The 25,813-nt window shown below is 43.6% G+C and overlaps 1 protein-coding gene across 1 annotated transcript in view; it reads right to left on the reverse strand.

Moving 5' to 3' along the window:
• PLB1 (phospholipase B1) overlaps window positions 1-25,813 on the reverse strand; it is a 79,252-nt gene that overhangs the window by 26,684 nt on the left and 26,755 nt on the right. Inside the window, exons 16-39 of the mRNA XM_069955085.1 lie at window positions 25,683-25,749; window positions 23,735-23,793; window positions 23,529-23,602; window positions 22,768-22,811; window positions 21,986-22,094; window positions 21,474-21,534; window positions 20,262-20,342; window positions 18,783-18,848; window positions 17,346-17,446; window positions 15,699-15,780; window positions 15,413-15,517; window positions 15,192-15,287; window positions 11,594-11,665; window positions 11,303-11,368; window positions 10,919-10,979; window positions 10,762-10,820; window positions 10,484-10,557; window positions 9,839-9,882; window positions 9,100-9,208; window positions 6,347-6,398; window positions 5,086-5,166; window positions 4,497-4,562; window positions 3,496-3,596; window positions 1,256-1,337 (exon numbers count right to left, since the gene is read on the reverse strand). Coding sequence (XP_069811186.1) covers window positions 1,256-1,337; window positions 3,496-3,596; window positions 4,497-4,562; window positions 5,086-5,166; window positions 6,347-6,398; window positions 9,100-9,208; window positions 9,839-9,882; window positions 10,484-10,557; window positions 10,762-10,820; window positions 10,919-10,979; window positions 11,303-11,368; window positions 11,594-11,665; window positions 15,192-15,287; window positions 15,413-15,517; window positions 15,699-15,780; window positions 17,346-17,446; window positions 18,783-18,848; window positions 20,262-20,342; window positions 21,474-21,534; window positions 21,986-22,094; window positions 22,768-22,811; window positions 23,529-23,602; window positions 23,735-23,793; window positions 25,683-25,749 — 1,812 coding nt within the window. The remainder of the gene's footprint in view (window positions 1-1,255; window positions 1,338-3,495; window positions 3,597-4,496; window positions 4,563-5,085; window positions 5,167-6,346; window positions 6,399-9,099; window positions 9,209-9,838; window positions 9,883-10,483; window positions 10,558-10,761; window positions 10,821-10,918; window positions 10,980-11,302; window positions 11,369-11,593; window positions 11,666-15,191; window positions 15,288-15,412; window positions 15,518-15,698; window positions 15,781-17,345; window positions 17,447-18,782; window positions 18,849-20,261; window positions 20,343-21,473; window positions 21,535-21,985; window positions 22,095-22,767; window positions 22,812-23,528; window positions 23,603-23,734; window positions 23,794-25,682; window positions 25,750-25,813) is intronic.

Here is a 25,813-nt window from a genome sequence, read left to right on the forward strand (position 1 = left end):
ACAGTAAATAACAGCCATTATTTCAACATAACAGCCGTTGTTTTAAAATAACAGCAAATATTTGCCATTAAATGGCGGCCATCCCCTCAATTTCAACATTGTGTGAACAGATCCTTTCTGTGTTTTTAATCCACTCCTGGTTTTGGTTGCAATATGAGGACCACAATACTGAAGGCCCTATTCCACGGGTCATTTAGAGGAGTAATATCGTTCGTATTCGGCCGATATCGACCGCTACGAACGATATTCGTCCCGTGGAATAGAGTGCAACTATCAGCCGACATCGTTCATGTCAGCTGATCGTTGCAGTCGCTTGTTTTTCAACATGTTGAAAAACAAGCGACTGATATAGCAGAGATCTGCTGCCGTCGCTCCGTTGAATAGGAGCATCGGCAGCAGACGCTGCTATATCCTATGGGCTGCCCGGACGATCAGCGATCCCCCGGGCATCCCCCCCAGCAGCTCCCCGCCGCCCCCTCCCGCACTCACCCGCTCGCTGACGCCGCGTTGAATAGCGGCGGCAGCGAGCGGGGAACGAGGAGCAAACGAGCGCTAATAGCGCTCGTTTGCTCCTTCAAACGACTCGTGGAATAGGGGCAGCCTAAGTGGTGTGACTGCTGATCACATGATGCAGCTACAGTAATGAAACCTATGGATGCAGCTGAGCTGGAATGAAACAGATGGAACTGTAGGACAAATGATGGCCAGTGTGCATTATATGGCAAAAAAAACACAAAAATCTAAAGGGCTTCTATAACATATTGCAATGGATCATGATATAATGTATAAGTGATCCCCAATCTGCAGCTCTCCAGCTTAGGGCATGATGGAAGTTGTAATTTGGCAGCAGATGGAGAGCGGTAGTATGGCAGTAGTATTAGTACTGGGGTACCTTGTATTAATGTCACTGCATATAATAGCATCAGCTCTCCTGACATGTCTGTATATACTTGTATGCCAATAAAACAATTACTCCAGAACATCTCATTGTGGCGATCCTCTGTTATTCCTCATGGAAGTGTAATAAACTCAGCATCACTACTCTCCTAGTCAATAGGACGTGTCCCTTAGGGGAACAAATCACCTAGTGGTCAATGTAGTCATGGATTTCCAGGAGGAATAAGAGATGGACGACACAATGAAGAATGAAAGACAGACAATATCCAGAATTGTAATTTCATGGGGAATATATGTATATGTAGGAGAACTAACAAGTCCATATGTCCTAATATAAGGGACTTAACGGATTGTGTACCTGATAGGCATAGTTGGTGCTTCTAACATCTTCAAACTCTTGAGTATTGGGCTGGACGCTCAGCAGACAGGGACACAGCATGCTGGGAAGAGACACAAGCGATACAGGTTATACTTACTCACACCTACTGTCCTTGTCAGGACTATGCTACCGTATATGTGTCCACACTACTGCTCTGCTACCTGACCGCTCCGGAGTTGACGCGGGACCGGGATGAAGACGATGTGGAGGAGAAGCCCTGCTAGGTAATGTATGCTGCAAGGGCGGCAAGGACATCGGTAACGATGTCCCTGCAGCCCTTGCTAAACGATCATCAGGCCGTGGAATAGGCCCAGTAAACGAACGCCGATCTAGCAGATTGGCGCTCGTTTACATCGTTGATCGGGCCTTGCTCGGCCTGTGGAATAGGACCCCTAGACACTATGCTGCAGTATAGAGGCACCTGCCACAGTGTTCAGGCCTGGGCTGGTTTTAGAGGGTGGCGAACTAGACAAATGCCATGGTCTTCTATTTTCTAGGGGACCCCTTAGGATACCAGGAGTTAAGTAAAATCACTCAGTATTATATAACAGTGTATGGTGCTGGAATTATATGGCAGTATTATTATATTTAATATTGCCTGTTAAATATTAAATAATAGCTGCATATAGCAGAATTATCACTGTCATCATATGACGGTATTATTCAGGCTGTATATGGCAGCATTAGCTCTGCACTATTTAACAGTATTATGTAAGCTGCATTTGGTGACATTAGCTTTCCACTATATTGTGGAATTAAGTAAACCACATATGGCATAATTATCTGAGCACTATATAATGGTATTATGTAAGCTGCATATGGCAGCATTAGCTCAGCACTATACTGTAGAATTATGTAAGCTATATATGGCAGCATTAGTTCAGCACTAATTTATAGTATTATGTAAACTGCATATGGCAGCAATAGCTTGGCACTATATTGTAGAATTATGTAAACTATATATGGCAGAATTATCTTGGCACTATATCATTGTATTATGTAAGCTACATATGGCAGAATTATCTTGGCACTAAATGATAGTATTATATAGGTTATATATGGCAGCATTAGCTCGGCACTATTTTGATAATATTATGTAAGCTGCATATGGCAACATTAGCTTGCCACTATATAATAGTATTATGTAAGTTGTATATGGTAGCATTAGCTTTGCATTATATGATGCTATAATGTCAGCTGTGTATGGCAGCATTAGCTTGGCACTATATTGCAGTGTTACTATTAAAAAACACTGTGGGGGACATTTATCAAGAGAGTCTTAAATAAAGCCCCGCCCCCTCTTCCCCGGCCAGATTTCCTAAGAGACGCACACCTCTTAGTATGGTTGGCTGGCCCTGTGCCTGGTGCGGGCTTTGTGCAAAAATCTACACCTGCTGAGAGCTAACGCTATGTTCCCACTCTGTAAGACACTGGCCATTCCGTGAACCGGCCGGGCCACGCAACGGCCAATGTCAGAAACTGCAGTACTGGCCGGATGACTTTTACTGCCACTGAATTCGGATGCGGGCGCATCCGTGCGCACCCGCATCCGGATTCCATGCTGCACACAATGGAGCTTGCAGTCAGAGCCACACTCTCCATTGTGTGCACTAACAAGTTTTTTTTGGCCACTATTCAATGAATAGAGGCCGCAGAAAACTGACATGTCAGTTTCTTGCGGCGCCGCAAGGGATCCCGGCTGGAGTGTATATAATGTGTATACACTCTGTCCGGGATTCCTTAGGAGGCAGCACTACGTTGTTACAATGGTCGTGATTATTACGAAATGTACGCAGTGGGAACATGGCCTAACAATGCATTTATTTCAAATAGTATTAAAACCAACATGGTAGTATCTGGAGGTGGGTGCTGTAGCTGATAGAAAGACTCATTTCTAGAGATGAGCAAACCTCGAGCATGCTCGAGTCGATCCGAACCCGAACTTTCGGCATTTGATTAGCGGTGGCTGCTGAACTTGGATAAAGCCCTAAGGCTATGTGGAAATCATGGATATAGTCATTGGCTGTATCCATGTTTCCCAGACAACCTTTAGAGAGTTCAGCAGCCCCAGCTAATTAAATACCGAACGTTCGGGTTCGGATCGACTCGAACCTGAACCCTGTTTGCTCATCTCTACTCTTTCCCCTCAGTACAGGATAAACTCTCTTGGCTCCACAACAATGAATCATCTAGGGGCCACCATCCAGCAGGTCCGTTACCTTGTAAGTAAAACTGGGCAGTTCACTCGATCATCCAGCACGGCCTCTCTCAGCGGGATTATGTTCATCACCTCCACTAAGTTGACAAAAGCTCTGGGAACCTGACAGTGGAAGAGAAATATACCTCAGGTCAAGTAAGAGACAAAAGTCAGTGACACAGTGTATACAGATTCATCTGCTGGGTGTTCACACACGGCGGAGATGAGCAAATGTCCAGACACAGGCGGCCCTTCCATTATACCGCCTGTCTCTGCTCACACCATCTCTAGGCACTTTGGTATTACAGTGTCCATTACATGTCCGGCCATTGACAGCAGCCACCATCGCTTATATGCAGTGGTGTCGTGTACAAAAAATCTGGACTGCATTGTGGACTGTGACACACTGTCTCTAGTGAAAAATCTAATCTTAAATCCAGGCAAGAGGTGCCCAACCCTATCTCATCTATATCCAGACTAGAGGTGCCCAACTGTATCACATATTGTATAAAGGCTAGAAGTGCCCATTTGTATATCATCTTGTATCCAAGCTAGAGGTGCCCAACCATATCTGATATTGTATACAGGCTAGAGGTGCCCAACCATATCTCATCTGTATCCAGGCTAGAGTTGCCCAACCGTATGTCATATTGTTCACAGGCTAGAGGTACCTGACCAAATCTCACTTTGTATCTGTGCTAGAGGTGCCCAACCATATCTCATTTTGTATCCAGACTAGAGGCTCAAATGGGGTCCTAGAGGGCCCTCCGCACAATTGTATATGTATAGTTTTTTTTTGTCATGCAATGTATAATGTCATATGTCACTGCTTCAGTCATCTGTGTAAGGGTGTATCTAGGCTGGGTATAGCAGGCATTATCATAAGACAGCCCTATGGGCCTTTGTTAGGTCTCAACCTCAAGTGGAGGTTTTCTCTACAGCACCACAACAGAAAGCATTACACTGTGTCCATTCACATCAATGGACTGTCTATGGACTGTATAGAGCTTTAGAGGTAGTTACCTGCTGGTGCAGTATATCGAGAGCCCTCTGGATGTTGGTGGTGTAAGATGATGCTGAGAACACATTCTGAGAGGGAAACAATAAAAAGAAAGGCTGAGATACACTGTATATCGTAGAAGTATTCAAACTGATTTAAAAGGGTTATCTAGCTTTGGAAAAACATGGCCACTTTCTTCCAGAGACAGCACCGCTCTCGTCTCCAGTTTGGGTGCAGGTTTTGCAACTCCGTTCTGTTGAAGTGAATGGAACTTAATTGCAAACCACACCTGAACTGGAGACAAGAGTCTTGTTGTCTCTGGAAGAAAGTGGCCATTTTTTTTCTAATGCTCGATAACTCCATTACAGAATCGCCCTGCTGACTGTTTCCATGTGCATTATATTACTAATTTCTAAGTTCTCTCAGTTCTAGTGTTCTCCAGACTGTAACTCCCCAGATTTTGCAAAACTACAGCTCCCATGATGCATCATGGGAGTTGTAGTTTTGCAACAGCCAGAGAGCCATAGATGAGAAATACCCCTTTTAGAAGCCTTTTAAGCACTGCTTTTGGGCATTAGACTCTATTGAAGATTCTCAAGCATCGGGACTTACGCTGTCTGTACAGGAAGCACACAGGTCATTGGCCCCGATGAAAACTGTGATCACTTTCCAGTCATTGTTAAAATCGACTCTCTGCAAAATAATAGAGATTTTTTTTATATTATGATATTAGTAATTAATTACTATGACATATAGTTACAGTTATTATATATTTCACTATTTATTATTTACTTTTTTATTATTTAAAGGGAAACTCCACCCAAAACTGAAACTGTACTCTGGTTTACTGTAGTGCTTCTATGATCTGTGGATTTCCTGGTTTCTAGTGGAGTTTAGCTGTTTATGCTTTTCAGATCTCTCTGCATCCCACTGCATCCCTTATTTTGTAGTTTTTACCTTATACTTGTACTTGGATTTTTATATACTTTCCCCTCCCCTGAGGAATCTAGTAAAATAGGAGAATTGCGTTGGGAGTGTGAGAAAACATTATAGGACTAGAGTATCAGGGTAAGTTTGAGGTAGGGGTGTCCTGTTAAACCTGAGGTAGCAAGGTAGTAACTTGTACACCCCTAAATCTGTGAGCCTTAATTTGGGGCGGTGTAGCTCTCTCCCCATCTTTGGAAGTTGATGAGATTGTCTGTCATCATCAATCTCATATACGCTTGGCACAGCAGAGATTGCATTCATTCTGAAGAGGGAGAGGCACCTCTGCCAGAGGAATATATCCCCAAGAAAAAAATAATGGAAATCCAACATGCCCGACCAGGATCAGAAGGACACCATACATATAAGATGTTCGGCTCATCTCACAAAAATTCGTAGGTTCAGCAAAAACAGCACCACGCCTGTCATCAGGTTATGTGAACTTCAATGGAACTGAGCTGCAATACCACACACAACCTAAGTACAAGAGTGGTGCTGTATCTGGAAGAAAGCCGCCATGTTTTTTTAAGCTTTAACCCATTATATCTTATGTCTATACCCAGCTTTAGGCTTCAATAATGAAAGGTTCTCTTAACATTACCACTGTAGTTAATGCTTTCTGGAAATGCTGGGTGCTGTAGTTTTGCAGCAACTGAAGAGCAACTGGTGAGAAATCACTTTCCTACTCATTTCTGTGATTATACATATTAGCTCTGCTCCAGAAGAAAGAAACATGAACCAATGTCCAGTAGGTGGCAGTAAAGAGAACATTTTTTCCATTCTGAGGGAGAGCTAATTTGCATACTTTTTTTCCTAGAGAGCATTGGACTCTTTATCTCTCCACAAGTTAAAACTGCACCCCAAAAGCACAGATCATGTAGTAACGCACATTGTCTTGCTTCATCTGATCAACCAGAGCTTGAGCCTGGGCGGGCATATCACTGCAAAGAAAGAAGACATTTCTTTAGAGATTACATACAGTATATAGTGTTTTTACTGAATTCAACTGCTTGTCAACACCTTACCCACTATGCTTGATAGCAGAGCATTTGCTAAATAGGGGCTAAACCAGTGGTGGGAGTAGGAAATGTAAGGTAGTGAGCACACTTCTGAAAGCATCTTTCGATATGATGTGAGATCAGTACAAATTCATAGTTGCCAACAGTCCCGGTTTTGCCTCGACAAAACCATGTCCTGGGTATGTCCTGAGAAGCCCTGCCCCCTGCTGGCGCGAGTAAGGTCACTCATGAGGAGCAGGGAGAGCAGTCGATGGGGGACTAGAGCAATCATACAGGTGAGTTATGTATAGCAGGAAGATAATGAAGGGAGTAGTAGTTTGATGATGGAGGGGCAGGAGGATAAAGTCGTAGTAGTATGATGATGGAGGTTTTAGTAGCATGATGATGGAGGGACAGGAGTATGAAAGTGTAGTAGTATGATGATTGAGGGGCAGGAGGATGAAGGAGGTAGTATGATGGTGGAGGTGCAGGAGGATGAAGGGGGTAATAGTATGATGATAGAGGAGCAGGAGGATAAAGGGAGTAGTATGATGATAATAGAGAAGGATGAAGGGGGTACTATGATGATGTAGGGGCAGGAAGATGATAAATGGGTAGTAATATGATGACGGAGGGGCATAAGGATGAAGGGGATAGTAGTATGATGATGAAGGGGCAGGAGGATAAAGGCGGTAGTAATATGATGATGAAGGGTGTAGTAGTATAATGATGGAGGGGCAGGAGGATGAAGGGGGTAGTAATATTATAATAGAGGAGCAGGAGGATTAAAGGGGTAGTAGTCGTGAGCAGCGTGGCCTTCTAAGGAAACCTGTAGAATGTTGCTGTTGGGTTGTAGGTCCATATTAGACAGCCAAACATTTCCAAGTGCTAGATTGGCACTCGCTTACCAAGCCTATACACGATTTGATAATTGGGCAGCAAGGGCTGCATATATGATGTTAGCAATGTCCATGCAGTCCTTGTTTTTTACATAAAAAATAATAAAGAGAATACTTACCAATTATCCCCTGGTGTTCTGCAACCTTCTGCCTGTGTTCTCCGCTCACGCTTCTGGCCCCATCTCATCAGTGACAGGCTGCTCAGTCAATCACTGACTGAGATGGGACAGTACAGCAATTGATTGACTCAGTGGCCTGTCATTGAAGAGAAGAAGCATCAGGATGAGCAGGGAACACAGGCAGAAGGTTGCGGGACACCAGGGAAGCATGGGTAAGTATAAACGTTATTATTGTACCTACACGTAGCAATAATTTTAAAGAAAATGTAAACTACAATGATCAGCTGGTGATCCTTTCTTCTACTGATCATTGTGCTTATTACACAAAGTGATTATCTGCCGAGTTGGCCTGATTCAGCAGATTATTGCTCTATGTAATAGAGCCCTTAGGGCCTGACAGGGGACAACTGATGCCAAAAGGAAGAAGAACTGAGGAAGGTTGTGACCGCTGAATGAAGATGATCTGAGAAGACCTCTGCTGCTTGGGCTTGGACTGTGTAACCCAGGAGCAAAGGCTGATTGATGGGGGCCATGATTTCAGAGCTACAGCTAAGGGTCCTAGGTGGACAAATCGATTTTTCATTTTCTCAGATTAACGATAAACGATTGCAAACGATTGCTTTTGGTAATTACCTGAAATCGTTCACCACAATACACAGAACAATAGCCGTTAGTTACAATGGCAATTACGAACGAACCATGTGCACATACACAGAAAGAATTGCGAATGATTAGCGAACAATTAACAATGATTTTAAGATGTGATCAATGACATACAAACAAATTTTCGATAGTCGTTTGATCGTTGACTGCATACACACAGAGACATTATCGCTTACATTCAAATAATATAATAATTTTTACACGATAATTGTCCCATGTAATAGGGCCCTAAGACTGGTCTGCTGTAGTGCCACAGCCGATAGGGAGCGGATATAGCAGGAGCCTCCAGCCGAAGATGGCTGAAATAAAACATGATCTTGCCGGAAAACTGGCTAGGCCATTGGTGACGCATTTCGGTCACCAGGTGCCGACTGCTTGTGTGCCTTCATCCTTATAAGAGACAGCAGCGACCAGGGTGGGAAGGAAAGCTGGACCACAACCACTAACCCTGGTCAATGCTGGCCACTTTATGCTGAGCCTGCAGCATACTGTAGATCTCTGCTGTATACTGAAGCTATAATGGATATATCATTTACTTTACTAATAAACGGGATGTATGCTCTAGTTCCTCTGTTCCCAGAAGCAAGTAGATGGCGGCGGCAGGTAATGAGAGGTAATGAAACCTGTGTGCAGTAGTTTCCTATCTATTACATAATGGGTGTTTATCATTGTTTTACTGCAGGCTGTAAAATATACATTTATCTGTTGTATATATCACAGTCTGCTATAACATTAAAGCAAAGTACAAGGATGTATAGAAAATCCCAAGATAATCCAGTGCACAGGAACAGGAAGAGCCGCACCATTGAACATGTAGAACAAGTGTTCTAGTGCTGCCCTATACAGGGGCGATGTCAACCCCTCCGATGGCCAGGACACTCGGCACTACATAAGCAGTTCTGCAGCTTCTACAAATGTTAACTTAATAAGAAAGAAATGATGGATAAAAAGTGAAGTTCTTACTAAGCTTTAGCCCCGGGAACGGCCTTATTGAGAAATGAGCTGAATGAGCTGCTATTCCCAGCCTCTATCGAGTATCCCGTAACAAAAGGGTTAAACTCTCGTAGAATATCTAAAAGACACAGAGACACATAGTATGATAAGGGTTAAAATAACAAAAGTCATAACATTCAAAAGTGACCATAAACTAAATATTATATGAGCCTAAAAGAAAAATCATTTGGTCTTTATATGTTTTTTTATATTATTGGAATGACCTGTTCCTTGTATTCGTTGCCTTGTAAACTCTATAACATCGGCAGACTTTATAGTGGTGTGACCCCAATGGAGGACCATTTTTACATAGTTTGCTCCATTAATCAATCAATACTCCAGGCTGCTGATACTGTTGTAGTCTGAAGTGGGGAAAATGGGGTTGTCTACTTTGAACAACCTCTTTCCCTTTGTCCTATTAGGGCAGTGACCACCCACCATGAGCTCATTGGAATAGTCCAAAGTGGCAAACCCATAAGCCTGAGCGCAGTTCTAAAAACCCTGGCCTGTATACTGTATGTATTACTTGCTTGGCACTACATATGTATGGCTGCCATCAAATACTACTGTACATCTCTTCTGTAACAGCCTTTTCAGGGGAATAATTTCCTGATGCAACTTATGAGGCCATAGCAGTGTACTTCCAGATGGCAGATCTGCGGCGATCAGTACATCATTATATAAGTATCACTTGCTGTACTGTACTTACTGGGTAGGGTGGTGACTTGGTCTAGAGTAGAATCCCCTCCAATGCTGAAATACATTGACATAATGCATCATTATATGTCAGACATTACATGGCACAGTAATTGTTGAATGGAGTCCTCCTGTCCATCTTAAAATGCTCCTATTTGTTGCATTAAATTTTTGAAACAATATTAAATCTGAGTTGGAATAATATTTAAATACTTTATATATTTTTTTAAATAAACCTTTCACTTGTGTATAGTTCATTAAAGTATCCCTTATCCTGACTGGTTCGCCAATTGTTCTATGTAGGGATGGTCCGAACCTGCCGAGGTTCGGGTTCGTATGAACCCGAACGCTCGGCATCAGATTCCCGCTGTCTGGCCGCTCCGTGCAGCAGGTGGATACAGCGGGAGGACCGCCTGGAAAACTGGGATACAGCCTATGGCTATGGCTGTATCCCAGTTTTCCAGGCAGTCCTCCCGCTGTATCCACCCTCTCCACAGAGAGGGCAGACAGCGGGAATCATTTCCGAGGGTTCGGACCATCCCTAGTTCTATGTATTAGACAGCAACAGTAAAAAAAAAAATTCCCCAATACCATTTTTATGAAGATTTTTGACATTCTGTGTTGGGGTCAGGTTTAATTTATCATTTAATAGCTGTACCTCCATGATAATCCACGGTATTGTTTGATTACATCCAAGACATCGTTGGGATTGGAGCCAATTCCATTACCAGCCTGAAACACATTATCACACAGTCATGACAGCTTATGGTGAGAGGGACATGAGCATAGATCACCTCTAAACACGGATGCACAGTACAAATATGTATTGCTGGCCTTTTAACACACTGGTTTTCCTATGGATGCTCATTGGCCTGTGGTATAAAGTAACCCCACAAACATTGGTCACTTTGTATTAAATTGTATTCAATTACGTACAGTCAGGGAATCACCAAGAGCCGCAACAACGGTAACGTCTCCTGGTCGAAGACTGTGGACTGCAAAAAGATGTAAGATCATAAATATTCTACTTAGATTTACTCCATAAAGTAAATCAGTACAGCCAAACTGCATAGTACAGGTATATGGGTCTTACCTGAAGTGGGTTTTGAAGTAGATGGGCTGCGTTCTACACATTCCACCTTGCTCCCGTACACCTGGAACACAAAACAGTAAGTGAGAACATTTCAGAAAATTTATTAGTGCAAAAAGTTTCCTCCAGGTGTCATTTTATGGTTATTCTTAATACCTAAAACTGGGCCAACACCTTGGCAGCCCATGATCCATTCACTAGTTTTAAGATGATCAGCCTAGGTACTGAAGCTGTGGTGCATGTGGTCCAACCTGTCTACATGTCACATCTCGAGTGTTACTCTAAGGCTGTGCCATTCATACGGGTACTTTCGTATAATTTTTGAGGAATCAGGAAAACACTTTGTAGAGACACTAATGACCAAGAGCCCAGACCATCAATACTCACTGGGTCAGTGGTAACAGTGGGATAGACATAGTTGCTGTTCTTTGCAGTCTTCACAAATGGGTCCCTCTAAAAGATAAAAAAAAATTAACAATATTTACTTGGCTCATGGCCTTTAGGTTGTGTAATTTCACCAATTAATATCATGTTTCAAGTACATGTCCACATGTCCACAAGATGGTCCCATGTCCTACATACATATAGTTTTCATTGCCTTTGGCCCATAATGACAGAATTTTTTTTTATAACTCTACTTATATTAATAGAAGTTAAGTCTAAATCCAGCATGCCTACCTCTGGGGGGCAGAAAATACTGATGTTCTCATCCAGTGACTGATTATCGGTCTTTTTTCCGACAGGTTCGAACTAAGAGACAAAGAAAGAATGTGGGAAAGTTATTATATGACCCTTTTAACATGTCCCTTAGCAAGAGCTTGTCAGACCTGCTACTGTCTTCATCCCCAGTCTAACCCATCCAGACCCTATGTCCAACATTGAATCCCTCAACTTCAGCTTTGCTCATGGTGTGGATACCACTAGCGCCTCTTGGACTCAATAAAGGAATTTGTTTTTTGAGGAGTTCTATGTAAACTTTTAGCGGTGGAGTGGTATGTCTTGTATATATATATATATATATATATATATATATATATATATATATGGCAGGTTTGGTGATTTGTTGAAGATTAGATTCTAGAAGTCACTATGACTAGAGATTTGCGGACTCTGAATTTAATCGATGAGCCATACATTTAAAAAAAAAAAGTAATATAAAAGTTGTCCCTATTTCCATGTGTTCTGATTCCCGGAGAAGTTTGATATGACACAGTCCTTAGAGACCTCAAAGTCTTGTACCAGACTCCAGGAATCAGAACATTTTGTTTGCTGACCTTTACTGTAGATATGCTTATCCATAACTCTTTCCATAGCTCTGTGATGGAAGGTCTAGTCCTGCCATCATTCATTTATGCAGTGGCGGATTAAATGTACCCTGGGCCCCGAGCTGTCCACCCAACCTGGGCCCCCCCCCCCCCCAGTCAATCCGCCCACATTATGATCCGCTACTGCCCCCCCCACACGCTGTCCCCAAAAAACACTGCCTGCCTCCCCTCCCTGCTGACCCCAATAAACATAATGTTTGGTCCCTTGCTGTTACCCCCAGTAAGCATTGTCCACGGCACTTCCGCTGCCCCCAATAAACATATTGCCAACTCACCCGGTCCCCTGATGTTGCGCCCCCCCCCCCCCCAAAGTCACAGCAGCACAGAGGATGTCGGGAAAGGAGAGGGCTGATCTTATAGAGGAGGTCACAGGGTCACAGCAGCACAGAGGATGTCAGGAGAGGAGGGTGCTGATCTTTTAGGGGAGGTCAAAGCAGCAAAGAGGATGTCAGGAGAGGAGGGTGCTGATCTTATAGGGGAGGTCACAGCAGCACAGAGGATGTCAGGAGAGGAAGGTGCTGATCTTATAGGGGAGGTCACAGCAGCACAGAGGATGTCAGGAGAGGAAGGTGCTGATCTTATAGGGGAGGTCAAAGCAGCACAGAGGATGTCAGGAGAGGAGGGTGCTGATCTTATAGGGGAGGTCACAGCAGCACAGAGGATGTCAGGAGAGGACGGTGCTGATCTTATAGGGGAGGTCAAAGCAGCACAGAGGATGTCAGGAGAGGAGGGTGCTGATCTTATAGGCAAGGTCACAGCACCACAGAGGGTGTCAGTAGAGGAGGCTGCTGGTCTTATAGGGGAGGTCACAGCAGCACAGAGGATGTCAGGAGAGGAGGGTGCTGATCTATAGGGGAGTTCCCAGCAGCACAGAGGATGTCAGGAGAGGAGGCTGCTGGTCTTATAGAGGAGGTCCCAGCAGCACAGAGGATGTCAGGAGAGGAGGGTGCTGATCTATAGGGGAGGTCACAGCAGCACAGAGGGTGTCAGGAGAGGAGGGTGCTGATCTATAGGGGAGGTCACAGCAGCACAGAGGATGTCAGGAGAGGAGGGTGCTGGTCTATAGGGGAGGTCACAGCAGCACAGAGGATGTCAGGAGAGGAGGGGGCTGGTCTAAAGGGGAGGTCACAGCAGCACAGAGGATGTCAGGAGAGGAGGGTGCTAATCCTATAGGAGATGGTCCCCCTTTTCCCCTTATAGATGGTCCCCCTCTTTCCCTCTTTATAGATGGTCCCCCTCTTTCCCCCTTTATAGATGGTCCCCCTCTTTCCCCCTTTATAGATGGTCCCCCTCTTTTCCTCTTTATAGATGGTCCCCCTCTTTCCCCCCTTATAGATGGTCCCCCTCTTTCCCCCTTTATAGATGGTCCCCCTCTTTTCCTCTTTATAGATGTTCCCCCTCTTTTCCTCTTTATACATGGTCCCCCTCTTTTCCTCTTTATAGATGGTCCCCCTCTTTCCCCCCTTATAGATGGTCCTCCTCTTTCCCCCCTTAATAGATGGCCCCCCTCTTTTCCTCTTTATACATGGTCCCCCTCTTTCCCTCTTTATAGATGTTCCCCCTCTTTCCCTCTTTATAGATGGTCCCCCTCTTTCCCTCTTTATAGATGGTCCCCCTCTATAGATGGTCCCCCTCTTTCCCCCCTTTATAGATGGTCCCCCTCTTTCCCTCTTTATAGATGGTCCCCCTCTTCATAGATGGTCCCCCTCTTTCCTCCTTTATAGATGGTCCCCCTCTTTTCCCCTTTATAGATGGTCCCCCTCTTTTCCTCTTTATAGATGGTCCCCCTCTTTCCCTCTTTATAGATGGTCCCCCTCTTTCCATCTTTATAGATGGTCCCCCTCTATAGATGGTCCCCCTCTTTCCCCTTTTATACATGGTCCCCCTCTTCCCTCTTTATAGATGGTCCCCCTCTTTCCCCCTTTATAGATGGTCCCCCTCTTTCCCTCTTTATAGATGGTCCCCCTCTATAGATGGTCCCCCTCTTTCTCACTTTATAGATGGTCCTCCTCTTTCCCTCTTTATAGATGGTCCTCCTCTTTCCCCCTTTATAGATGGTCCCCCTCTTTCCCTCTTTATAGATGGTCCCCCTCTTTCCCCCTTTATGGATGGTCCTCCTCTTTCCCTCTTTATAGATGGTCCCCCTCTATAGATGGTCCCCCTCTTTCCCCCTCTATAGATGGTCCCCCTCTTTTCCCCTTTATAGATGGTCCCCCTCTTTCCCCCTTTATAGATGGTCCCCCTCTTTCCCTCTTTATAGATGGTCCCCCTCTATAGATGGTCCCCCTCTTTTCCCCTTTATAGATGGTCCCCCTCTTTCCCCCTTTATAGATGGTCCCCCTCTTTTATTCCCTTTATAAATGGTCCCCCTCTTTATAGATGCCCCCCCTTGCACAGCAGTCAGTAAATAAAAAAAAAAAACACAACTCACCATCCGTTCCCCCGTCGATCCTCTCGGCTCCTGGTCTGTCCCTCCGCCTCCGGCTGATGTGCGGCTGCCGGGGGTGTCTCGTCCTATCCCCACCAGCGCGCATCACACAGCTCACTATGCCGCCTGGGCCCTAACTTCCGGTACAGAGCGTCTTTAATGTGCGCTCCCAATACCGGAACTTAGGGCCCAGGCGGCACAGTGAGCTGTGGACGAGACACCCCCGGCAACTGCACATCAGCCGGGGATTATTGTGACCGCAAGCCAAATAATGCTTGCGGTCACAAGAGTGCAGTGGCGGGCCGGGCCACAGCGGCGTGGGCGGATTATAATGTGGGCGGCGCGGCATGGGCCCCCCCGGAGCCTCGGGCCCCAGGCGGCCGCCCAAACCACCCACATTATAATCCGCCACTGCATTTATGTATATTTATGTATACTCCTAGTAGACTCCATAGTCTTGCAACAGACTTCACTGGGGAATTAGAACACTTGGAAAGGTGAGGATCAGTAGGTTTAAACTCACCATATTTTTCCATAAACCTCGTGCACCCTGAGAATGAGCCTTTTCCCCGAAATGGAAACAATCTGGAGCCATGAAGGATCTGTCGGGCACGCCTTTCTATACAGAACACAGATATAAATCTATAGATTACACTTAAACCAAGATATTCCAAAGAGTGGGTGACTTGACTATGAATCCCTGTGAGTTGTAAAATTTGGGATGTTCCCATTTGAATTACTTACATCATTCCTCGGTATTACAAGACGCTCCAGGAACGGCTGAATGACGACGGTGAAATCTTCCTTGGTGTCGTACCATCCAGTTTCCACCAACTGGCGAGTTTTTTCCTGGAAAAACAATAATGATGATAATCCATACTGGATTGTCCACTTGTATGCAACAGATTGGATACAGATTATATCCAATTATATCTACTCAAGAAGTGACAAGAGAACCATAAGGACTTCATGGAATGTTTAGTGTGTGAGCATACCCCAAGATGTGATTTTTTTTTTCATGGTTACTCACTTGGTACTGCTTGTTAAATAATCTAAGAGTTGAAATTTGAGTAGAACCTTCTGGGTTATCGACCACACACCCACAAAGTGCACTGTGGAAAGACACATGAATATCGTTCAGTCATTCACCATTTTTACATTATAGACAGGATCGCCCACACTATGGAGGAAGCCACTGTGGATGGTTGAATGAATAAGCACACCTCATTTGTTACCAGTTTGCTCAGGCATTAATACAGTATTTTCTTCTATCAGTCATACAACTGAGCACCCCACCATTACCACTGGGCTGTTTCTAGGGTTAGAATCCCACTCCACCTACTGTAAAGCAAAGCTTGCCATCGGGTGGGTGATAGATGAGCAGAATGAAGGAGCGGTAGCCCCTCGGTTGCAGTGTTAATTTTATTTGGAATAGGCCAGAGAGCACCACTGCGCCTCAATTTGGCCGACTGGTGGGGGTCCTAAGAACAGGTCAACAATTAAAAACGGAAAAAAAGAGGACTCACGTATCTCATATTTAGGATATTGTGAGGAAACCCAGATCTTTAGGGAAAAAATAAGGACGATGCAACAACTTGACTGGAGACATCATGAAGATGATGGACAAAAGAGTGAGAAGGTGGAAGATGAACATAAAGGCTGAGAATCATAGGGAGCACCCAGTATTATGACCACTGACACAACATCACATTGCTGTATTAGATGAACTGTATATCAAAGTTATAGATATGTTACAGATATCTGGGACATCCCACGACTCTTCTACAGGTTAACCATTCAAGATCAGAAAACGCCTGTCAATAACTGAGACCTCGGTATCTGCTCCTCATCGGGTCAAGGTGTTCATCATGACAATGGTATCCGCAAGCAATGGCCTTCAGTACTGATAATGGCCATAAATATGTATGATAAATCCTTGTCTTGTTGTGCTTCATCCAACTTCTTTATATATCATACACTTTCACTTTATATACTGATTTAATTTTACATGAACATGGATATTGAGTTAGTATACCTAAAACTAAGGCTGGCCATATGCTTTCTCTATTCTATATGGGAATCTCTCCTGACCCTCCATACACCTGCATATTCATCTTGGCTATGCAAGCATGTATTCTGAATAGGAGGAGGCTAGAAAGCTGCTGCCAGACACCTCCGTCCCTTTCTGATTCCTCCATCCCTTCCTGATTGAAAACAAAAGGATCAGGATGTTAAGAGCCAATTTGGTATTTTTCCTCTTCCTTAATATCTGTTGTAGGGGTATAGTCAGGAGGCCAGCACACACATAAGGTGGCCAGCACACACATAAGGTGGCCAGCACACACATAAGGTGGCCAGCACACACATAAGGTGGCCAGCACACACATAAGGAGGCCAGCACACACATAAGGACCATAAGACCAGCACACGCATTAGATGGTCTGCTTTAATGTGTATGGCTAGTGCTAGGTAGACGGGTAAGGGCCCTAATCTGAATCCCTGTACAGCTCCCTCTGCGATGGGGCCAAGGCCTGAAGCACCCATTGAGCCATGGATATCCAATTGTTTTTATGGTTTCCTTGCTATGCTCATGGAAATGCAAGTCCTGGGTTGACTGGTTTAAAGGACCATTTTTTTAAATTTATTTATCAGTGACCTAAACCTTCACAACACTAACCTCATGAGCAGCTCCGGGCAGTGAGTATCCTTGTTGTCGTAGAGCTCTTTCAGGGGCAAAATGTCCAAAACAGTCACCAGGTTTACAAACATCCTCGGGACCTGTGAAGAAAAAGCATGGATGGAAGCAAAAATGGAGAATAATAAGTAACATTTGGTTGTATTTTAACATGATGCACAATGGGGAATACTTTACCCATGTACCAACCATTGGTCTTGGTCAGGAAGCAAATACAGTGGTGCCTTGGATTATGAGCATAATTGGTTTTGGGACCATGCTTGTAATCCAAATCAACCAAATCAACCATTGAAATTCAGACAATTGGTTCCACACCCCCAAAATAATGAATTAAAAAAAAATTCTGAATAACATGTAAAACAAATGGAACAAACATTTAGAAACTGCTGAATATGGAGTATAATGAATAATAAGTGTATAAACCTGAAAGAACAGCTGCAGTTTGTAGATACAGAATGGAGCTGTAGATCCCCATAATGCAGTGCCATAGTACAACAGGCTAGAATAGAGAAGCAGAGCAGAGGTCTGTGTGGTCACATGACAGCAACGGCGAGGGTATGTGTGTTTAGCATGGACCAATCACAGAGCTGTGCAGGAGGACAGTAACAGAAACCTCTCTATACAGCAGTGTGAGTGCAGGCACATTATAGAAGCAGTGTGTGTAGTTGAGTGTGAGTGCAGGCACATAGCAGCAATGTATTTAGCTGAGTGTGAGTGCAGTCACCTAATAGCAGCAGTGTATATAGCTGAGTGTGAGTGCAGGCACATTATAGCAGGAATGGAGAGGATGGGAAACACAAGGGCTGACAGAGACTGCAGGGAGCATGAAGGAATGAGCAGGGCAGATGTGGACACATACATGCAGTACTCTCTGTCCGGGGAGAGTGTTAATGTCGGCTGATCGTTGCGTCGTTTGTCTTTCAAACATGTTGAAAGTTAACGACCAGGATAGCAGCGATCGCCTGCCGGCGCTCTGTGGAATAGGAGCAGCAGCAGCAGACCGCCGGTATCTTCTATGGGCTGCCCGGACAATGTAGCGATCCCCTGGACAGCCCCCCCCGGACTCACGCGGTGGCAGCGAGCGGGGAGCACTTGTTTGCTCCTCACTGTCGGCCCGTGTAATAGGGACTTTAAACCAAACCAATGCTCTTAAACCAAGTTACAATTTTGCAAAACGCTCTCAATCCAAGTTACTCCTAAAACAAGGTACCACTGTAAAATGCATATTACATGTGATATCCCAGTAAAAAGTGTGCTACACTGATGAGACTAGACTATGAGGTCTACTAGGTGGCTATAGGGGCCACCAGAATTCTGGATCTTCATCCATGTATTTATTTTACAATGAGCGAAAGCCTGGACAGTCCAGTACATAGGGATCTTGTTGTACATTGTGCTGCTTTAAGCGTTGTACCGTACCTCTTGCTGCAGATAGTCCAGAGCCTGCTTAATGCGGTAGACAAACTGTTCTGGAGAGTGATAAACCTAAAAAAAAAATAGGAAACAAATGAGGTCTTCTCGCTCATTTTTTTTTTTTTTTACTTGTGACACTTTTATAATCTGTGACAGATCTATAGAAACACGTTTTCAGGGCTCCATCAGACTGACCTTTGGGGTATCAAAATGGGATGCCAATATGTGTCTCAATGTATTGACGATGACTCAACTATGACCATGTCCGGTCCATTTCCTGAATGTGTATACTGTTTGTACAGATTAACTACATTTGGTCTATTAAAGTCTATGGGTCTGCTGGCATTCTATCGGGCTGTATATTGGGATTGCACAAATGTGAATGGGACCTTAGGGTATGTGCAAACTACGGAATCCCGATGGATCACCCGTTGCGGATTCCGCAGCTCGCCCCCGCTCGCTGGCGGACGGGGGCATCTCCGCTGGTCCCATGGGCTTCATTCTGTTTTGCCAGATTCTGCCGTCCACCCGAAGAATGAACCCACTCATTCATTGGGCGGATGGCGGAATCTGGCAAACCATAGAATGAAGCCTATGGGACCAGCGGAGATGCACGGGTCCGCCAGCGAGCGGGTGATCCACCAGGTTTCGTAGTGTGCACATGCCCTGACTGTAAACTATTTTGCATTAATACAAATGGTAGAATGATAGAATATACAAGTATATCATGTACCGTCTACATTTCAAAGGGCTAATATATACTGATAAATGTGTATCTAAATAAGGGACTTTCGTTTTCATAACATTCCATGTGATGACCTGTGGAGTCATTACCCGCTAGGATACTGATAGAACAGGAGTATTTCTCATATCTGAAGGATACTATGGCAATTGATGAGTGTGTTTGTCATATATTGAAGAAGTTATCTCTTTAAACTTGTCAATGATCAAAAAGCAGCCGCCAGGATTATGGGAATGAAAATTCAATAGATGATGGGCCATGATGTCCCTACAGTCGTGTTACTGTTATCAGTGAATAGATAATACCAAAATAAACCTTAGGCTTACAATACAGTGCAATAGCATAGCCCTGACATCAGTGTAGTGAAAAACGATATATGGCCAGGTTCACACTACGTAAAAAACACATCCGTATTTCATGCTAACATACGAATTCTAGGGGCTCTACAAGACCTGGGGCGTACTACTAAATTTTATTGTTAGGCTTTGTATGAATGGGACAGATAAGAAATGGTGCCATATTACAGAGATATATTCTCCTGTAGTACAATCCCAGGTGGGGCGGATGTCTCCACACATGTATGTATATGGAGCACATAGAATGGTTATGAAGCTGCAGGGGCTTCATGTGTCTCTGTGCAAACTAACGCACTATAGTCAGAAAAACACAGTTCTTTACTATGGAACGTTCATAAAAACTGGAAAAATAACATTTTTTCATATAAGGAAAAGAAAATCACATACCGGATTCTTGCAGATACCACATAAGTCATTTCCTCCTATAAAGATAGTCAGGAGCTTCCAGTCCTCTGTATAGTTTATTAGCTAGACAGGAAGGAATACAACAAAGTTACCAGATACACAGAGCTGTTGATGTTGTTGTTGTTGATGTTGCTGCTTGTTGTTACATTTTCATAATATGGCTGTCACTAGGTGGCAGTGTTCCATTGTTCTTAGTGGCCGCAGAACATGGGAGGTGTGAGATTTCTTTGCTAAAGCTTTAAAGAGTAATGGAGATCAAGGACAAGGCTGATGATGTGCATTATACATTTTACCAGGAGTGCCTGGCTGCCATTTTTTTCCATTTTTAAAGAAATATCATGCCGAGTTACTAGTGAGGAGGCTTTACCCAGTAAGGCTATGTTCAGACCTCATATTAGACCAGCCGTTCCGTGACCCGGCCGGTCTCTGAAAAGATCATCCTGGCCGGTACGGCAGTACCAGCTGGATGATCTTTCAGGCCGCAGAGTTCTGAATAGGGTGCATCCGTGCGTGCCCGCATCAGAACTCTTCATTGCACGCCATGGAGCAAGCGGCCGAAGTTGCTGCTTGCGGCCTAGCACAAGACCACCCTGAAGTGACCGTAAGCTGTAAATCCTTTAAATTGTTGCTGTCATTATAACTTTTAAAATCTAAATCAACAGTAGATGTGATATAAAGCAAGTTTGTTATTTACAGTCATTATTTTTTTATGATGGAAAACATGGCACTTCCGTTTTCTGACAGTTTTTTTTCTCAAGAAACCGGAAACAGCCAGAAAACAGGAAGTCTTGAGTTTCCCAGGCCATCTGATCGCTCACAGAGAGAAGACAGTCATGTGATTGATGGACACAATGAGCCATGACTCTTTTTACTGGCTGGTATTGCTGTGTCTGTTTTTTCAACCAGCCCTAGTCAGAAAATCTGCCTTCTGGAGACTGGACCTGGATTTCTGGTAAGTATAGCTGTTATATAGCTGCCTTCAGGAGACTGGACCTGGATTTCTGTTGAAGTTCAGCTTTGTTTTACAGAATGATAACAACACAAAAAATAATGAATGTATATTGCTTTATATCACATCTACTGTTGATTTAGATTTTGAAAGTTATAACAACAGTGACACTTTAAGGATTGTGGTTGGCACAGATGAAGCACAGTACCATGTGTAATGGGCAGGAAACCCTCATCGATACTCACTTTATTATTCTCCATTTGTTTTAGCTTTGTCACCAATAACTTGGACTGGTCCAGCATATCACTGAAACACAAGAAAAGGGGCTCAATAGAAAAGTGATTTGTAGATGGAACTACTAAAAACACATGACATGGCTAAATGTACAAAAAGTGCATTAAAAATTGGACTTCAAGTAAGCTACTCAATAGGTATAAACTAAGACCAGGTAGTCTAAAGAGTTTCACTACCTGACCCCTTTGTTCTCAGAGTGATAAGCTTGTGGCAGAGCTGCCTGGTGGCGGCTTACCACTCGCTGTGAAGAAAACAGGAACTTTCAGCTGTTACAAATGTTCATGTGTATGGAACACCAGGAAATATGACTGTTGGCAAAAGGCTATTGAAGTTGTATAGGCACCTTAATGTACATGTGGTAACCAGTATAGTGGCACTTCCTCTTGTTTCTTTTGGAAAATAGTTGCCTCAGTAAAACAGAAAAAGTTTGCCCCTTGTTGTGACAATATAGAGCCATACATACTCAGCCTTAGCTCCAGGAACGGCCCGGTTTAGCTTTGAATTAGCTAAATGATGAGACCCCCTTTTTGTGGAGTAGCCCTGTATATCTGGGTTGAACATCCGCAGGATATCTGTAAGAGATAAACTTTTTTTGTAATGTTGTAAATGTAATTTCTCACCTACCATTTGGCTTCTGGTAATAGCTCCAATGTCATGTGGTTGGATAGACAAACTAAAAGCTCTATACCCAAAGGTCTACAGAAAAGGACATAGAGTAAATCTTAGCTCGGTCTCTTAATCGCTTGAGCCCATAGTTACTGCGTTGTCTGGGATAATAGTTAGGAAGCCCTTCAATGTACTTCGGCAAGAGAAGGTCTCATAGAAGTCCCAATGGGTCTCTTCTTGGTGCTAGTTCATGCCACCCGTTTAACTGGTACAAGAAGATATAATTATTATTTTGTACCCAACCAGTGTCGGGATATCTGGGGCCCATCAGAGGAAATGATCCTGGGGGCCCACCAATGAAGAACCAGTGAGAAACAACATCAGTCAATGTTTGTGCAGGGTCTAAAGCTGGGGGCCTACCGGAGGATTCCGATACTGTACCCAACCAACGTCCCCTGTAAATGAGAATAGTGGTGTGATCATCCAGCTAGTTCTCATTTTCTATGTTCACAATGCGCTGAACTACGCACACTGTAAAGTGTTGGTAAAGGGGGGATAAACACAACATTAAAGTGTTTTGTTTTTTTCTTTGTGGAGTTACCGTGTACAATGTAAAAAACAACTTCCATAAGTACCTACTTGCTATTGTGGTTACATTAGTGAGATCTTCGTCCCCACCAATGCTAGGAGGAAGAGTAAGTGGTAATATATAGTCAGTACAGGGACAGCAAATGTGTGCAACAGATTTGTGAAATGGTTACATTATGGTGTTTAAAGAAGTCAGTTGAAAGTTTTTTTTTATCAAAGTATTATAATGCCCCCCTAAAAGATATACAAATCACCAATATACACTTATTATGGGAAATGCACATAAAGTGCTTTTTTCCCTGCACTTACTACTGCATCAAGGCTTCACTTCCTGGATAACATGATGATCTCACTTTCTGAATAAAATGGTGATGTCACTTCCTGGATAACATGGTGATGACACTTCATGGATAACATGGTGATGTCATGACCCGACTCCCAGAGCTGTGCGGGCTGTGGCTGCTGGAGAGGATGATGGCACAGGGATGCTCAGTGTCCCTCCAGTGCCCTGTGTCCCTCAGTGTCCCCCTGCCATCATCCTCTCCAGCAGCCACAGCCCGCACAGCTCTGGGAGTCGGGTCGTGACATCACCATGTTATCCAGGAAGTGACATCATCATTTTATCCAGGAAGTGACATCACCATGTTATCCAGGAAGTGAAGCCTTGATGCAGTAGTAAGTGCAGGGAAAAAACACTTTATAAACATTTCCTGTAATAAGTGTATATTGGTGATTTGTATAATACAATACTTTAATAAAAAATTTCGTCAGACATCTTTAAGGAGACCTTGTCAAATCATCATATTTCTTACCTCCAGGATAATCCACGATACTCAGTCAACACATCTAACACATCGAGGACAAAGGCACCGGCACCATTACCTGCCTGTGATAGGGATGGCAGAGGGTTATACTAATAATTAAAATGCTAAAGGAGAGTTATGGTTATAGTCTAGGTGATATAGAACATGCTATCTCATAATTCTATGTGGAAAAGTTATAAAATGGCAGGACTTACAGTCAGCGAGTCTCCTAGAGCAGCAACTATTTTAAAATCTGCAGGCCTCAGGCTGTGAACTAAAGCCAAAGTGGATTATTATAGATATAAGTGGCATATAAACATAATCATATCATGAGAATAAAACATATATTAGAAACCTCACACACCATTTGTTCCCAATTAGGTTTTTGTTTGTTCTTTTTGGATGTCGGGTAGCTAAAAGCTTGAACCTATTTGTGTTGTGTTAGGGTACTATTCCACGAGGAAATTTTACGATGATCAATGATAAACAATCTCAAATGACCGCTATGGCGAATGACCTGAAATCGTTCACCCAATTACATGGAACGATGATTGTTACTTATAATAGTTCTTGTGGTCGTCCTGTCATCGCTACTGCGTTCGTCGCTACTGTGAACGACCGAATGACATCTTAATGCATGCAAACAATTTGCAAATGATCAACGATAAAAATAGGTCCAAATTCTATCAAACGACCAACGATTTCTCGTTGGTAGTTTAATCGTTGTCTGCTATTACACTTAACGATTATCGTTCAAATCCAAACGATCTAACGATTTTTCAAACGATAATTATCCTGTGTAATACCACCCTTGCTTTCTTCCTAACCATGATATATTTATGGCAGCCCAAGCTATAGGCCCTTACAGGGGTCCTCTCCGATTCCTGGAGATCTCCTGGGTGCGATGTCCTGACAAGACATCCTGGGCCCTGGCGTCAAGACATTGTGTAAGGTGGTGACCACACTAACAGTGGGTCTGTAATTATTTTGGGGTCTGGAGTGGGGTCTGTATTTATTGTATGGTGAAGAGTATTTATTCTAGGGTCTTGTCTGAGATTGATATTTATTCTTGTCTGGAGTCTGCATTTATTATAACATATGGTCTGGGGTCTGTATTTATTCTATAAATTGGCTTTTTTCTCTCTAAATTGACTCTAAACACCAATCTGGGGTTTGTATTTTTAGTGGTCTGGGGTTTGTATGTATTCTGAGTCACAAATTGAAGACCAAACAGCACTTAATACAACAAAAGCAAGGTCTAGCCTGGGGTCTGTATATATCCTGGGTTGCAAATTTATTCTGTGATCAGGTCTGGGGTCTGGATTTATTTTGTGGTTGGGTTATGGTCTGGGGTCTAGATTTATTCTGGATTTGTTTTGTGGTCCAGCCTCAGGTCTATTCTGATCTTGTCTGGGGTCTGTATTTTTCTGCAGTTTGTATTTGTTTTGGGGTAAGGTCTGGGGTCTAAATTTATTTTGGGGTCATGTCTGGGGTCTAAATTTACTTTGGGGTCTTGTCTGATTTTGTTATGAGGTTCAGCCTCAAGTCTGTATTTATTCTGGGGTCTGGTCTATGATATTTATTTATTCTGGGGTCTATATTTGTTCTGCAGGGTTCTGGGGTCTGTTTTTATTGTGGGGTCAGGTCTGGGGTCTGTATTTATGCTGGGATCTGGTCTGGGGTCTGTATTTATTCTGAGTTCTGGTGTGGGGTTTGTATTTATAATGGGCTTTGGTCTAAGCTCTGTAGTTATTCTGAGGTCAGGTCCAGGGTCTGCGTTTAATATGGGGTCTGGTCTGTATTTGTTATGTGGTCCAGCCAGGTCCCGGTCTATATTTTTGTGGTGGTTCCGCTGAAAGAAACTTAGATCAAAATAGACCATTATGCTAAGCTAGGTAGAATCATAAGGTGTGGATGTTGTACCCATAATAAGAACCCTTAAAAGGTGTTTCCGCCCTTCTCAGCCCTCTTAGAATACACCATTTAGCAGCTTCCTTCATCCTCATTGGTCACTATGGATAATAAGTCCAATCTGTCTGACAGTTCGGTAAGTGTGGCCAATGGCTGTCTGGGCATGCTGGGAGTTGTAGTTTTGTAACAGGTGAAAGATCACTGTCACATTAACAGAGCATTTACATTTACACATCACAGCCCAGAGCTTACCTGAGTTTGGGACAGTGGCTGATGGGGAGAGATTTGAACAGGTGAAACTGGAACCATATTGCCTTGACTGTAAGGATGAGACGTGTACTTCAGTAGGTACAGTATCAGCTATCACAGCTAAAGGTATACAT

Source organism: Dendropsophus ebraccatus, chromosome 15 (assembly GCF_027789765.1).
Source record: "Dendropsophus ebraccatus isolate aDenEbr1 chromosome 15, aDenEbr1.pat, whole genome shotgun sequence".
NCBI classification, from domain to species: domain Eukaryota; kingdom Metazoa; phylum Chordata; class Amphibia; order Anura; family Hylidae; genus Dendropsophus; species Dendropsophus ebraccatus.